Source organism: Trichechus manatus, unplaced genomic scaffold, assembly GCF_000243295.1.
Source record: "Trichechus manatus latirostris isolate Lorelei unplaced genomic scaffold, TriManLat1.0 scaffold00061, whole genome shotgun sequence".
Classification (NCBI taxonomy): Eukaryota; Metazoa; Chordata; class Mammalia; order Sirenia; family Trichechidae; genus Trichechus; species Trichechus manatus.
The window spans coordinates 5,887,854-5,903,729 of record NW_004443997.1 but is presented as its reverse complement, the minus strand read 5'-3'; the positions used below and the strand labels follow the sequence as shown (position 1 = coordinate 5,903,729).

The 15,876-nt window shown below is 51.0% G+C and overlaps 2 protein-coding genes across 3 annotated transcripts in view; both read right to left on the bottom strand.

Moving 5' to 3' along the window:
• Positions 1–1,291: 1,291 nt before the first annotated feature.
• On the bottom strand, positions 1,292–5,428 carry RPLP0 (ribosomal protein lateral stalk subunit P0). Its single transcript, XM_004379022.3, has 8 exons — positions 5,317–5,428; positions 4,776–4,877; positions 3,664–3,839; positions 3,472–3,559; positions 3,201–3,347; positions 2,919–3,104; positions 1,897–2,037; positions 1,292–1,527 (listed from the first exon to the last, which is right to left on the bottom strand). The coding sequence occupies exons 2-8, from the start codon at positions 4,827–4,829 to the stop codon at positions 1,363–1,365; spliced, it is 957 nt and encodes a 318-aa protein (XP_004379079.1). The 5' UTR covers positions 4,830–4,877; positions 5,317–5,428; the 3' UTR covers positions 1,292–1,362.
• Positions 5,429–9,385: 3,957 nt separating this feature from the next.
• The window catches only part of PXN (paxillin), a 48,951-nt gene continuing 42,460 nt past the window's right edge, over positions 9,386–15,876 (bottom strand). Inside the window, exons 7-12 of one of the 2 annotated variants that reach the window (XM_023733749.1) lie at positions 14,234–14,332; positions 13,783–13,953; positions 13,511–13,684; positions 12,727–12,808; positions 12,433–12,581; positions 11,273–11,594 (exon numbers count right to left, since the gene is read on the bottom strand). In XM_023733749.1, coding sequence (XP_023589517.1) covers positions 11,328–11,594; positions 12,433–12,581; positions 12,727–12,808; positions 13,511–13,684; positions 13,783–13,953; positions 14,234–14,332 — 942 coding nt within the window. In that variant the 3' untranslated portion in view covers positions 11,273–11,327. Of the gene's footprint in view, positions 11,595–12,432; positions 12,582–12,726; positions 12,809–13,510; positions 13,685–13,782; positions 13,954–14,233; positions 14,333–15,876 lie in introns of both variants that reach the window. The other variant, XM_004379021.2, reaches the window with a different exon arrangement.

Sequence of the window (15,876 nt, the reverse complement as noted above, 5' to 3'; positions counted from 1 at the left end):
CGAATATTGACTACACGATGGATTGCCAGAACAGATAAATCTGTCTTGGAAGAAGTACAGCCAGAATGTGCCTTAGAAGTAAGAATGGTGAGACTTTGTCTCACATGCTTTGGACATGTTAATTTAGGAGGGACCAGTCCCTGGAGGACGTCATGCTTTGTAGAGGGTCAGCAAAAAAGACCCTTAAGGAGATGGGTTGACAGTGGCTGCAACAACGGGTTCAAGCATAACAATTCTGAGAATTGGACAGGACCGGGCAGTGTTTCATTCTGTTGTACATAGGGTCGCTATAAGTTGGAGCTGACTCCAGGGCACCTAACCACCACCTTTGGAAGCAGATTGCCAGGCCAGTCTTCTGAAGCACCTCTGGGTGGGTTTGAACCACCAAACTTTCGACTGGTAGTTGAGCACTTAACCATTTGTGCTACCTAGTTAAAAACAGCAAACTAATCCCAGGCTCTTGTCCTCAATGACTTGGGGAGTATAAAACCGTGGATATGGAAGTTAGGGAAGGATTCAGGAAAACTGGTAGAGGAGCCTGCCTTGGAAATGTTGCATGCTCCAGGCTGGGCCCTGAAGCTAAGGCCTAGAGGTGGGAGGCTGTTGGAATTTCACAAGTGCACACATCTGTAGCTTCGATTGTGGAGTCTCCAGTTTAGTCTCCACATACACCCTCTATTTAATAGCAGTGATTTTTGAACTTCTGAGTTACGACAAAATAACATTTTACGTCATGACCCAGTACATAGATCTGTATACAGAATTAGAATAGGAGCTTCGAAACAAACTACCTACCCTTTGAGCAATCAGATGTTTAATACTGGTCACGACTTCCTCAGGGGACCCCCATCCAGTTTGAAAAACACCGCCATATAGGACAACTCCTGCCATTCACTGAGTGCCTATCAACTGACACTAAGAACCTCCCCGATAAAGCTTGTGTGCCATCAAGTCAATTCTGACTCGGCAAACCCGTATGACAAAGAACTGCCTCATAGGGTCTCTAGGCTATCATCTTTACGGGAGCAGATCATGTCTTTTCTGCTGTGGGTTCAAACCGCCAACCTTTTGGTTAGCAGCCAAGCACAACCATTGCGCCACCAGGGATCCTTTAATGTAGCTTACAGGAACCAAAAGTAGTGCTCAGATGGCCATAGGTACAAAAATCCTAGCATAATAAATGGACAGTGAAAGCTGGTCTAGAAAAAGTAGTTGATGGTAGGAGAGACTTTAGTTTCTAGCATACAGCACTATAAACCTCAAAATGTACAAAATAAAGAGTGCAGAGGGCTTTTAAGAGAAGTAAGCCTTTATTTCCTTGTTTCACAAATAAAGCTGGGTGAGTTTGTTGCTTTTTGGTGACTAGTCAAAAAGACCAAATCCCATATCCTCGTCCGACTCCTCCGACTCTTCCTTTGCTTCAACCTTGGCTGGGGCCGAAGCAGCAGCAGGAGCAGCGGTGGTGGCAGCAGCAGCCACAGGGGCAGCAGCCACAAATGCAGATGGATCAGCCAAGAAGGCCTTGACCTGAAACAAGGGAGAAGTCAGCAGTGAAAAAGGTCGGCCACCCCCATCCCGCACTACGCACAACCTCCCAACCCTTTACAGATTTCTAGAGTTGAAGTGACCAAAGTAGGACACCTTGGGGATAGCCTACTGGACGGCAGCCTAGGCCCAGCTCTCACCCATTAACACTTTATTTAGGTTTCTTGTCATTTCTAAAGTGAAGCTACCTCTTCCTCTATCCCCCAATACCAACCTCCTGGTTATACTCTTAAAATTTTATCTGCTATGTAAAATATGATTATAAAAGCACAACAGCAGGTTGCCATTTGTTTCACCACAAGCCACCCCGCAGCTGTTGGGCCCACTGTGGTCCTGATGGGACCTTTTTACCTTTTCAGCCAGTGGGAAGGTGTAATCAGTCTCCACAGACAAAGCCAGGACCCGCTTGTACCCACTGATGATAGAATGGGGTACTGAGGCAACAGTTGGGTAACCAATCTGCAGACATACACTGGCAACGTTGCGGACACCCTGAGTGAGGAAGAGAAATGACATTTTAGGTGAGATGGCCTAGAATAAAGGCAGTGAAGTCCAAAACAAACTCAATGAAAACAGCCAATACTTGCTACATTAGCTTCTCAGTCTAACACAGGAGGCATTTCAATCTGTACCAACTGCGCCTGACAAAGTGATTCAGACCCACCAGGTTAGAAATGCTTTTTGTCGTCACTCCCAACCTGGGTGTTCCCTTTACCATATGCTGATGGGTTGGGTTTACTTCAAAAGCCAGCACTCTTTCAGGAAAAAGAAACTATTAATAAAACCTTGAGTTCCATGAAGGAAAGATGCTAAACTAATTCCAGACATAATAAATTTATACACTAGTTAAGAGTTCCCCCAAATTAACTGGAGTTTAGTTTAGAGTATATTTAATTGCAATTCTTTCATTTGGCCCAAGAATGACATCTTCTATCACCATCATTCATTAATTAAAGGACTTTAATGGCAAAAATTAAGCAAAAGTCTCAGAAATAAGGACAATCAGTCCTCCAAGAAGACAATATTATACAAACATTTATGTTTTTAAAAAAAAGCATTAATTCTTCCTCATTTCTCTTTTGATCCTGACACTACTCAAAATCTCATCTCCTATTATTGCAGCCCCTAGAATAGCCCTTTGTATGTGCCCACCACTGTTCTTAGGCTTTACATCCATTAATTCATTAGATCCTACAGTCCTTCAACCACATGATGTCATTGCCATTTTACAGATGAGGAAACTGAGGCAGACAGATTAAACAACTGTGCTTGGTTATACAGCTAGTTTAAGCAGCACAGCCAGGACTTGAGTCTGACATAGTCGTGCTCTCAACCACTAATATGGGAAGGGGCAGGGCTGGGTAGCATGTTACCTCCAGGAAGCGAGAATGCAGAGTTTCCTCTGTGATGTCAAGCACTTCGGGGTTATAGATGCTGCCATTGTCAAACACCTGCTGGATGATCAGCCCAAAGGAGAAGGGGGAGATGTTCAGCATGTTCAGTAGGGTGGCTTCGCTGGCTCCCACCTTGTCTCCAGTCTTAATCAGCTGCACATCACTCTGCAGAGAAATCGGCAGTTAGTACCTGGGCATCCAGCAGGTCCGTAGCCACCAAGAGAACCCCTACCACCTGTCTGGTAAGGTAGGTTCACTCACCAGGATTTCAATGGTGCCTCTGGAGATCTTAGTGGTGATGCCCAAAGCCTGGAAGAAGGAGGTCTTCTCAGGACCCAGACCAGTGTTCTGGGCTGGCACGGTAACCTCACATGGGGCAATGGCACCAGCACGGGCAGCAGCTGGCACCTGAACAAAAGCAAGAAACAGTGAAAACAGTCTTCTCCCCACAAATCCAACCTGAGAATGGTCAATTTTGCTTAAAGAGCCAAAAACAATAGGGTCTCTTTAGCCAACCTGATCTTCCCCTTACCTTGTTGGCCAGAAGCATGTCCCTGATCTCAGTAAGGTCCTCCTTGGTGAACACAAAGCCCACATTCCCCCGGATGTGAGGCAACAGTCTGCAAAGAAAAGTTTACAGGTCACCTTTCAGCACATTCTTCCCTGGGAAAATCGAGAAGGGCACTGGGAAGGCAGGATGGCACAGCTCCAGGGATTGACTGACTTCTCCAGAGCCGGGTTGTTTTCCAGATGCCCTCGGATGGCCTTGCGCATCATGGTGTTCTTGCCCATCAGCACCACGGCTTTCCCGCGGAGGGACATGCGGATCTGCTGCATCTGCTTGGAGCCCACATTGTCTGCTCCCACAATGAAGCATTTTGGATAATCATCCAAAAGTTGCTACAAGAACAAGCCAGAAACAAAAGTTTAACAGGAGTAAATGGGGACGACACCAGGAGAAACCAAACCCATAATCACTGACTTTCCATTTCAATCCCTTTCATTTTGCTTTTCACGTGACTTGGAAATTTGGGATAATTCCTCCCACCAGAAGCCACATGGGTTACTAATGGTGCCTGATTTACTTGCTGGGTATGAATGATGAAAACTAGGTTTCTACATTTAATCAGAAAGAACAAGAAATGTACCCTTCATGATTTGCAAACCGTAAAGCCCTGAACTGGTATTCTAGTTTTTCCCAGTTATGAGGCATGTCTAATTCACTAACATGGCTAATGTTAACAGGAAAAAAATGTTCGCCAAGTCAAGCAGAAGGTTAGATTTACAGCATTCAAAAAGCCATGATTGCAAAATATAAGTGGTGAGCATGTGGATGTTAATTGTTCACTTCTTTTAGAAATTTATTGTGTATCTGAAAAGTCCCAGAGTAAACGCCTGTGGAAAATACAACAGATTATAAGTTCTAAAATGGCAGCCTGAAGAATAGCCAAGTCAGCGTTTCTGGACAAGAAATACCCACAAGGCCACCCAAAAGAAATAGTTTTTTAACCGGCAGGACTTAAATATGCAACAACTTGCCTCCTTATAAAAACAGTAAACTACAGATCAAAAAGAAATGTCACTAGTTGCCTCAGACCTTCCCAAAAATGGAGGCAGAAGAGCTCTACTTTAAGCCAGACTTCACCTGCCTGAGCCTGTTTTTCTGTAACAGTGGGGTCCTACCTTGGAAAAACGTTAGGATTAAATGAGCACTGCCCAAGAGCTTAATTCAGTTGCTACTACCGAGTAGACGCTAAACACACGACAGCTAATTGTCCCTATTAGGCCTGGGATTTAGGCAGGATGTTGGAGGGCCGCAACCCAGCCCGCACTTACGATGATCTTAAGGAAGTAGTTGGACTTCCAGGTCGCCCTGTCTTCCCTGGGCATCACGGCGGTGCGTCAGGGATTGCCACGCAGGGTTTAAAGACGATGTCACTGGCGGAAGAGAGGGAGCTCAGACTAGGTTTAAATCCTGGTCACCCGCCAGCTAGCCCGGCCGGGATCAGGCCCGAGGCCTATACTGAGCAAGCCACGCGCCAGCGTCCGCCGCACAGCCACCGCCACAATTTGGGGCGCGCAATACCCCAGGCCGGACAGGCCCCAACCCCAAGGATCCCATTCCGCCCCTAGGGCCAAAACCAAAAGACTCAGGCCGTGGAGTTGATTCCGACTCACAGGGGCCCTACAGGACAGAGTAGAACTGCCCCATAGAATTCCCAAGGCTGTAAATCTTTATGGAAGCAAACTGCCACATCTCTCTCCTGCGGTGCGGCTGACTGGTTCAAAGCCGAGCACTTTAGCCACTGTGCCACCACAGAAACCCCCATAATTCCCACAACGCTGCTACAAGCGCTGCCCAGACGGCCGGACGAACCTCTCACGAGGACGCCTGGCGAGAGAAAGAACTCCCGCCCGGGCCGCAACTTTTATACCCAAAAGAAGCAGCCAATCAGAGGCCGAGGACAGCGTCCCCCGCCTATTGGTTGGCTCAGTCTCCTGTTTGTAGAGGCGGAACTGATGTAGACAGCCATTGGATGATGTCTCTGCCACTCTAGCCAATGGGAAGCCGTCTTTCAAAAAACAGTAGTTAAGGAACGCGCTGCCTGGGTTTGAGGGAGCTTTCTCGGCGCTGCCTCCCTCTGCTGGGCTGGAGGTGCATTCTGGTAGGGAGAAGAGGGCGTCAGTTGACAGGTCGCGTGTCCACCGACACCTGGCCAAGTCACGAACTACAGAGTAGTTGCTAAGAAGGGCCTATAGAAGTAATTGCACATAGTTTAGAAACAGAATAGGCTTCTACCTTCTACTTTATCTCCCCTACGGCTTTTTCTTTCCGCCAGCAATTAAGAGGGATCTTTTAAAAACCTAAGTCAAAACCTGTCCTCATCTGCTCAAAACTCTTCCCCATTTCACTCAGAAGAAGCCCAAAACTTAAATGACCTACAAGGCTCTACATGATCTGCCTCCACCACTCTTCTACTCCCATCTATTTTCCAGCCAGACGATGCTGTTTGCTGTTTTCTAGAACCATGCTTTCATTTCAGGGCTTTTGCAAGAGCTGCTCCCTCTCCCGGTGCTCTGGTGGCGCAGTGGTTAAAAGCTCGGCGGCTAACCTAAAGGTCAGCAGATGGAATCCACCATTCGCTCCTTGGAAACCCTATAGCGCAGTTCTACGCTGTCCTATAGGATCACCATGAGTCGGAATGGACCCAACGGCAATGGGTTAGGTTATTCCCTCTCCCTGTAACACCCTTTGCTCATAACCTGACTCACCTCCGTCAACTATCACCTACCTGCTCAATGAAACCTGTCCCTCACTCCCGCTCTCCCTTACCCTATTCTATTTTCTCAGTAGCACTTACACCACTTACACCTCCTAACACACTATATAATGTACTTATTGCATTATCATTCATTGTCCGTCTCTCCCTGCAGTAATGCAAGCTACACAGGGCAGAGATTTTTGTCCTTGCCTGGTACATAAAAAAGAAAGAAAAAAAAAAGCCCCAACCTGTTACCATCTAGTCGATTCCAACTCATGGAATTACATGGTGTTAAAAGTAGAACTGCTCCATAGGATTTTTCTTGACTGTAATCTTTATGGACGATCGTCACGCCTTTCTTCCATAGTGCCGCTGGAGGGGTTCAAACCACTGACCTTTCGGTTAGTAGCTAAGCGCAGGTTGTTTGCACCACCTGGAGACATGGCACATAGTAGGTACTTAGTTCTCACTTGTTGAATGAATGAATGCAGAGTTTGCAGTCAGAAAACATGGATCTATATTCTTGTTCTACCATTTGCTAGCTGTGTCATCTTAGGAAATGATTTCACCTTGCTGAACCTGCTTCCATTCCCTTATCTGTAAGATGGAGAAGATAATAGCACACACATTCTAGAGCTGTTATGATGATTAAATGAGATATAATTTGTGTTAAGACTTACCATATTTCCTGAAATGTAGTAGGAAGTCAATAAATGTTAGTTTCTTTTATTATTCATTCATTCATTCAACACTTACTCTAACACTTATGCTATGTACATTTTTTTTAATGAATGAAATTAGATCCTAGGGCAGAGGGGTGTTCCCCACTGTCTCCACCCTTTTCAGGTGGCCAAATTAGAAATTTCCAGTGAGTTCATCTGGACCAAGTAATATGAACTGTAAAATTGTTGCCTGTCTGTATGTGGTTTCAAGCCCTGTTTCTCTAAATTTCGCGCCAACAAGGCTGATCTATGGTTGAAGCTTTAATTTTCCTGTCCCATGTTTAATTTGATGGAGGCAGTGGTGGTAGGTGGTGCAAATGGTTAACGTGCCTCGCTGCATTCAAGTCCATCCAGAGGCACCTCGGAAGAAAGGCCTGGCGATCTACATCCAAAAAACCAGTCATTGAAAACTCTATGGAGCACAGTTCTATTCTGACACACATGGAGTCACCATGAGTTGGAATCAACTCGACTTGAAGGCAACTGGTTACTGGTGTCTGATTTTGCTATAGAGTGCCTCTTTGTGCAGTCACTTATGAAGCCATCTTTTCAAGCCACTGTTAGGAGGAACTTCTAAAACCTGGTTAAATATCAAAATCACTCTAGGAGCTTTGTGAAAATATGAATTTCCAGGTCCTACTCCAGGCCCAGTGGATCAGAATCTACAGGAGTGTCCCATGAGCGCTCGACTACTAGCCGAAAGCACAGCTGTTCGAACCCACCCGGAGGTGCCTCAGAAGTCAGGCCTGGCAATCTGCTTCTAAAAGGTCATAGCCTTGAAAATCCTATGGAGCAGTTCTAATCTGCACATATGGGGTCACCATGAGTCTGAATGCACTCGACTCAATGGCAACTAACAAGAGTGTCTCTGAGGTGTCAGTGGTGGTTCAATAGCAGAATTCTCACCTTTCATGCTTCTTACCTTCCATGCAGGAGACCCAGGTTCAATTCCTGGCCAATGCACCTCATGCACAGCCACCACCCATCTGTCAGAGGAGGTTTGTGTGTTGCTATGATGTTGAATGGGTCTCTGGGGAGCTTCCAGACTAAGACGGACTGGGAAGAAAGGCCTGGCAATCTACTTCAATAAAAACCCTATGGATCACAACAGTCCAATCACCAACCAATCATGGGGATAGCACAGGACCAGGCAGCGTTTCGTTCCGACTCAACAGCAGCTAACAATCTGATGTCGGACCAGTCTGAGAACTGCTGGAGTCGATTACTGCTAGGATCCCTTTTTAATGACAGTGCATTACTGCATGCTCAGCAGTGTGTGAAGTACTTTGTGCGTATTACCGCTGTTAATCTTTGCAATAATCCTCTAAGGTAGGTATCAGTATTCCCATTTTACAGACAGAAAAATCCACACAGAAAAGTTAAATAATCTGCCCAAGTCCCTCAGCCAGTATGATGGTTTCAGACTTGAAATCCAGGAGCAAGTTCAAAGCCAATGGGCCTCACTAGGCTATACCGTCCCTTCTAACCCTGTGGCTGTCTCCCTCTAAACTCACTTTTCCAAGTATACAAACACTCACAGGGTACATTTCCAAGGACATCCTGGCTCTGATGACATAAATACCCTCCCTCTCTAATTATAGTACATCAGTATAATGGAATACCATGAAGCCATTAAAAAATGATGCAGATCTATATTTATTGACAAGGAAAATTGTCCACAAAGTACAGTTGAGTGAAAAAGCAAATTACAATGCAGTATACCATACCCATTTCTAGAAATGAAATGACTCCAACATGGGCTGGAAGAATAAACCAAGTAATTATTTTTCACTGAGAGCTGAAGGTAATTTTCACTGCTGGGCTCACTGTAGACTGGGCAGGATTTAGACTGGAGCTCAACATGCTGCTCTTGCAGGCCCATTCCAACAACAGGGAAACTGTGACACCACAGCCCACGTGGAACGAAGTTGAGCTGGAAGATAGCAGCTCCTGGGCCCCAGCATTCTGGCTCTTGGTTAAGAGCAACGCAGCATGCAAATATCGACATAACCACATGGGGACAGTAGAGTCCTATGTTCCTTCAGCTGGGAAGGTTCAGATACACCCACTGTGTTGTGATAGCCTGAGAGTGGTGGTGTCTGGCTCAACCCAGAAAAACGTGGTTGTGGTCGTAGTGGGATTGCCTTGTGCATGTGGGGGCGCGCTCTGTGAACCTCTTTCCTCACCTGTAAATGCGTGTAAGACCACTGACCCATGTGGGGCCCACTAATGGTGCTCCCCAGCCCCCCATCACCAAGGGCTGAGAAAAGACCAAAGCTCATGTGGGGAGCCAGGTCAGACCCACGGCCACAGATAAATGAGGTCTCAGGGATCCCTTTCCCTGGGCTTTTTGCCTCAAGTGAGGGAATATCAATGGTTTACCCCCAAACTGGTGACCCTTGTGAGATTTGGGAGGATTTTGTCTCCCTCCTGGGATTGAGAAGTTGTCATCTTAGACCACAAAGAAAAGGCACTAGCACAGGTGAAAATAATGGCAAATTTATTGGCAGAAATCACAGGAATTGAAATGGAGGAAAGCCAGGTTATAAGTTTATAGAAAAAAAAAAAAAATCAAAATCAAATCATCAAATAATCATTGACTCAGAGGGTGGACCCCAGAAGCCCCAGTCCCCCGGGGGAGGGCTGGGGCGGGTCACTGTAAACAGAGCAATAAGGCCCATGGGTGGAGGTGGAGACCACCAGCTGACCTTCCCAGAGCTGGGCTTCCAGCCCTGCATCGGAGGAGGGACCTCCTCTGAGACCCCAGGGCATTCAGCCTCTGCTATGAGGCTAGTAGGGTGGAGTTTCCTCACTTTAGACCCCTCTGGGGCCCCTTCCTGCTGACCAGAGACCCCAGGGCTGGCCTGCTCCTGTATCCTCCTTGGGGAAGAAAGCTCTGTGTCAGCCCAGGACCCTGTCTCTCTGTCCCAAGTCCTAGCAGGCCCCCCCGCAACAACCAGGACCATTTCTTCCTAGATCTCCTGGTGTCGAACTCACCTAAAAAGGAGAACCTGCACCCAGGCCCCAGGGAGGGCAAGACATTTGGGAAGTGATGCGCCCAGTGGAATCAAGAGCCAAAGAGGCCTTTATGGTCAAAACCAGATCTCAGCTTTCCTGAGAGGCAGAAGAGCGAGCCCCAGAGGAGTGGTGAGGAGGCTGAGAACATTCTGTGGGTTCTCTGTGTTGCCAGAAAGTTCACAGCAGAGCGGGAGCTCCAAATGGCTTACTGAGATGGGAAATAGCACCCCAAAGTGCACTTCCCCCTTCTCCTCCCACCAGGAACAGGACAGACAGGGTTCTGAATTCTAGGGCCCAAAGGACAAGACACCCTCAGGCCAGTCTAAGAGCTTATTGGCCTGGGCAGTAGAAAGGGGTTTCAAGATACAGCAGTTTATAAAACAGTCCTGGTGAGCTGTGAAGTGAAAGAAGGGGAGTCGCGGAGCTGCTCCCAGTTCACCTGCTAGTGCTAAGAAAAAAACATCAATATAAATTGCTTCCCCACCCCAAGCTCTCAGTACAAAGCAGACTCCACGCCAAATGCCACCATCAGCAACAGGACCAGTGGCAGCAGACAAGGAGGAGAGTACAAAAGGGAACGTCTTTAAAATCTCTGCAAAATCATCTTGTATAAGGTAAAAGCAACTTGGCCTATATGAATTCAAAACTCAGTGTAGAAATCTATCAAAGTCGGTCCAGTGTCCAGGCACGGGGTGATGCTCCCCAACTCACGCCGTCCCCAGAGACGGAGGAAGTGACTAGAAAACATTATTGCTGGAGAGGCCTTTCTCAGTAGAACGAGAGCAGTTAAAAAAGGGGAGGTCGGGGTACAAGGTAGTGGGGGGCAGTTGCCCAGGCCCAGGGAAACTGGAAGGGCCGGAGGAGGAGAAGGGACCTTCCGTGGTCCCTCAGCTGCTCCACCCGTGGATGGATGGATGTATGCTGGCATTGTCTGGAGGAAGCGGCGTGCCCCCCCAATACTTTCAGAACAAGGATAATTATAATGAGGTCAGGGGGAAATAAGGATAAAAAGAGATCCCATCTGACCCTGCCTGCCCTCCCCCAGCTCCACTGCCGAAATATGAGTAAGAAATGGCTCCAGTGTGGGGTGCTGGCTTGGCCAGGCCGGTTCTTGGGGACACACAGGGTATGTGGTGAGGAGGATGGCCAGGGGGCCGACACCAGCTTGGGCAGAGCTGCAGGTGGAGGGAGGGGGCCAGAGAGGCTCCGGCAGGGGTGAAGGAGAGCAGGCGGGACCCTCAGGGCCTCCATTCCCTCTTACACCGGCTGAGGACACGGGTTCCAGTTTCAGGCGGGTTTGCCCCTTCACCCCTGGGCTAGGTCTCTGGGTCACAGTAGCAGTTGGGGGCTGGGCCAGGGTTGGGGCAGCTGAGGGAGGAGGGGGCCTAGCAGAAGAGCTTGAGGAAGCAGTTCTGACAGTAAGGCTTGTCGTTCTGCTCCTTGAAGGTGCCCTTGTTGAGCTGCTTGAGGCAGAAGGCACAGACGAAGTGCTCTGGGTGGAACTTCTTGGCCATGGCGGTGATGCAGCGGCCCGTGATGGGCTTCTGGCAGCCGGAGCAGAGCGAGCCGCGTCGCTCGTGGTAGTGCACCTCACAGTAGGGCTGCCCGTCATGCTCAAAGAAGCTGCCGTTGATGAAGGGCGTGAAGCACTCCTGCGGGACAGAAGAGGGTTGGGGCACGGGGAAGGGGGCTCAGGTGGCTGTTCCTTTGGGATGGAACAGGTGGCCAGGGCAGCTCTTAGGGTGAGGGGCAGAAAACAATCCTCATTGTCACACTCATAATGACACCCACTAGGCAAGCATTTCCTGTGTGCCAAGTGCTGTGCTAAATGCTTATTTCATTCTCCCAACATAGGAGGCAAAAGAGGCATAGAATTGATGTGACTAGTCCAAGGTCACACAGCCTGGAGTCAAACACAGGTCTGACTCCTGTGCACTTCACCAGGAGGCTGTAGCAGTATTCCAGGAAACCATGGAGCCGGAAAAGGGTTCTGTGGTCAAACTGCATCCTAGATCCTACATTTGGAGATTCACCAGCACATCTGCGTATAAAGGTTCTAAGAAGTCCTGCAGTGAACAGTGTTCCCAAACATATTTAATCAAAGAGCCCTTGCTGAATCCCAAGTATCATCTTGTGGGCCCCTGGTATCCCGCAGAATGCAGTGTGGATACCACTGCCCAGTACCACTGAGGCTGTGAAATACTTGCATTATCTTAATCTTATTTAATTCTCACATTCTACTTCCTCCAGATATGACCACCCCCGGGCCGCCTCACTGGACTGGGCTGGGGGACAGGTCTACCTTGTTCCAGCCTCATACATGCCTTCTTGGCCTATTATCTCCTGGACTTGAGGAACCCTACTCCTGCCTGTTCACCCAATTAACACCCACAATGAGGCCTCCGTGCTGGATTCAGAAAGCACACTAGGGTGGGGCCCTTCCCTCCCCACAGCCTGCTCCGGCCCCTCCGGCCACGGGGGGCTCCTTACCCGGCACACGAAGCACTCAGGATGCCACAGGGTGTTGAGGGCCGAGATATAGTTCTCCAGGATGGCCCGGGCACAGCCGCCACACTTGGGTGCGAACATGTCAAAGTAATCCTTCCGGCAGTAGGCCTTGCCATCTTTCTCATGGAACCCTGGGGGCGGGGGTAGGGAGCAGAGTTAGGGCCTCTGGGGGTGGTGGAGCCACCCTGACTCCAACATCCATGAAGTCACCTCCCCCATCCCTGCCCCGCCTCCCCACCCTTCAGGGAAGTAGTGGGTGAGGCAGGTTGTCAGTACCTTCAGGACCAAAGAAAGCCCCACACTGGGCACAGAAGAAGTGTTCAGGGTGCCACGTCCGGTCAAGGGCTGTCACCACTTTCTGTAAAAGGATAGTGTGGGGTCAAAGCCAAGCCTCCGGCCCCACAGTACGGATCCCACCACAGGGACTCACAGGAAAGGCCACCTCCTGGACCCCAGACCCTGCCTAGATGACCAGGGAAAGAGCAAACCTCTCCCAAGATCACAGTCTCTCCTAACTGTGCTATTAACACCACTAAGAAGTAAGATTTACTGAGTGATGACACGCCAGACACACTCTCTCCTTTAATTCTCACTCGGGGTCCAGATTATAGGTTCTGTTGTGATCTCCATTTCTAAGGGAAGAAACTCAGGCTCAGAGAGGCTAGGTACTTCCCTAACATCACACAGCTGAGAGCAAGGGAGCCGGCATTCAACTCTGGTCAGGGCTCCTAACCCCCTCCCCTGAGGTGGGTCTCGAGGACTGGAATCCAGGATGGGAGGTGGCAGGGAGGAGGGACTATCTCATGTGCAAGAAGACAGGCTCTGGGCTCAGGCTTGGGTTTGAACCCCAGTATCCTAACTGTAAGGAGCCCTGGTGGTGCAGTGGTTAAGCGCTCGGCTGCTACCCGAAAGGTCAGCGGTTCGAACCCACCAGCCACTCCAGTTCTACTCTGTCCTGCAGGGTCACTATGAGTCAGAATTGACAGCAAGGGGTTTGGGTTTTGGTCCTGGCCGTGTGAGCTCAGGCATGTGCTGCGGCCTCTGAGCCACGGGGACTCACGTCCAGGATGGGGCCGTTGCAGTAGTAGCAGCGCGGAGAGAAGAGGTTGTGATAGTCTTTTTCACAGTAGGGCTGGCCGTCCCTCTCAAAGAAGTTCCGGGACCCGATCTCCTCCTGGCAGTGGGTGCAGACAAAGTGCTCCGGGTGCCATGTCTTCCCCATGGCAGTCACGACCTGGGACAGGAGATGGAATGTGGTTCTCGGCCAAGGAGCAGAGGTCCCTGAGCCCACCTCTAACTCCCTCCCCTCCCACCATCCGCACCCCTAGTCACCTGCCCGGCGATGGGCTTCTTGCAGGCCCCGCAGACCCCTTTGGCGACCGTGGCAACCCCCAGTTTGTTCAGGTCGGACTGCAGGCTCCCCAGCATGCTGTCCAGCTGGCTCCCGGGCTTCGGGGTCCCCCCGGGGGGAGAGCTGCTTCCTGCTTTCCCCTGGGCCATGAACTATGGGGACAAGGAGAGGGCTGGTCAGGACTTCGGGGCTGGGGTGTCTCACGGCACTGGGGGCTTTTCTCCTCTTGGACAGGTGGGGTGACTGAGGCAAGAAGACCTGCCTCCTCCAGGGACCTGAAGAGCCAGGTCAGAGGGGCATCAGAGGGACAGACGGTTAGAGGGCTCGCTCTCTGCCCTTTGCGAGAGGAAGAACTCATGGTACCCGGCTGAGCCAACAAGCCCAGGGACAACAGGACCAGCGGGAAGCTGGGCTCCCAGCCTTGGCACTGACCCCTCCCTCGTCTTGCCCTTGACCACTCGGCCTGCTGTCCAAAGCCCAGCCGGCCGCCCAGCCCAGCTCTCCATCTGCTCTTTGCTCCAGGCCCTGGATCTTAGATGGGGGTAGAAAAGAGGAAGAGAATGTTTTTAAAAATCAGGAAAGAAAGAAAAAGTCCTCATCGTTGGATCAGTTCATAAAAGGGGGAAATCTGGATGAGAAAAAAGGATTTTTCTCCATCAGCAATACCAAAATCAAGAGAACAAATCTGGAGAACAGCCCAGAGAGAAAGAACCAGGAAGGGATGGAGAGGGAACCGGAAGGGAGCCAGCCAAGGCCAAAAGTCAGGACAGGTGAGCTGGGGACAGAGGGCAGAGGCCTCTCCAGACCCTGGGCCTGGGGCTGGAGAGGGGCTGGCGAGAAAGGGAGGAGCCGGTGCCTGGTTTCTGTTCTGGGAATGGCCTCATTGGATGGAGTCCTGGGGCAGTGCCCAGGGCTGTCAGGAAGGGGCAGGCAGAGGGGCGCCCACACAGGGGAGCAGGAGGGCAGCCAACCCCAAGGAGTGGCACGGCAACAGGTAAGTGGGAGTCCAGGCTTAAGGATGGACTACGGTTACTGTGGCGGGGCTAACAGATGGAGGGGACAGGGTACCAGTGTGTACGGGTGTGCAGGGTGGGGCTCAGGCATCAGGACAGGGACAGGTAGGGCGGCGCCAGGGCCCGGGGAGCCTGCCTGCACCGGGGGGAAGAGCGGGTCCTCGTCGGTCTGGCAGCCCACGGACCTCACAGGGGGCCTCACACTGTGGGGCACAGGGGCGGGAGGGGCAGGGCCCTGCGCAGCCTCATCGAGTGGGGGGCCGTCTCCCGCACTCTGGACCCCAGGAGAGCCCCAGGTATGAGCTGAGGGTCCTGGTGGAGGGGGAGCGGGCAGGCTGGGCAAAGGAGAAGAGCTGCTGGCCGAGGCGTCTTTGCGATGCTGGAGCAAAGGGACAGGAGGAGGAGGAGGAGAGGCCAGGACAGAGGTGGTTCTTCTCAGGGGGATGGGAGAGCCAGGAGGGAAGACAACCTGAGAAGAAAGGAGGGAGAGAGGTGAGGAAGACAGAAGAAAGCAGCTCAGTGATGGGGGCGACAGAGAGGTGATGTCCCCAGGCTCCCCGGCACCAAAACTGATGCCACCCTCACAAGACCCATCTCCCCTCCAGCCAGCGGTGGGGCCAGGAAGAATCTGGACACTGCTTCCCTGCCCGGCGGCCCTGGCCCTCCTCCCTGCTACCTTCTCCACAAGCTGCCCCCCAGCCCGCCTCCCGCGTGGCTGCACAGTGATGACGACGCCCTCCGTCAGCCAGTCCTCCACTGCAGGCCCTGCCACCGCCATGGCTTCCTCAGCCTCCAGCTGGATGCCCAGCCGCCCCTGCAGCTCTGCGATGAGCTGCTCCTGGGAGGGGGTCCTGCTCAGGGTGGCGGGGTCCAGCCGGAGGTGGGGGGAGGGCTCCCGGGACATGGGGTGCGCGTGGCCCGTCTCCCGGCTCCTCCTGATCACAGAGCGAATCTGAAGGGTGGGGAGGGGGACGCTGTCACAGCCCCACTCTGGGCTCAGGCACCAGGCTGCTCAATCCACACTCAGGTGCCCTGGCGGAGGTTAGGAGGAGGCAGGGCAAA

What these genes read in the sequence shown, in the direction of transcription:
- RPLP0 (XM_004379022.3), bottom strand. Translation starts at nt 4,829, where the DNA reads ATGCCCAGGGAAGACAGGGCGACCTGGAAGTCCAACTACTTCCTTAAG. An exon ending in ACATGCTTCTGGCCAACAAG is followed by an intron (nt 3,348 to 3,471) that starts GTAAGGGGAAGA and finishes GCTTTTGTTCAG; the next exon opens with GTGCCAGCTGCTGCCCGTGC. An exon ending in TGCATTCTCGCTTCCTGGAG is followed by an intron (nt 2,038 to 2,918) that starts GTAACATGCTAC and finishes TTCCTCACTCAG; the next exon opens with GGTGTCCGCAACGTTGCCAG.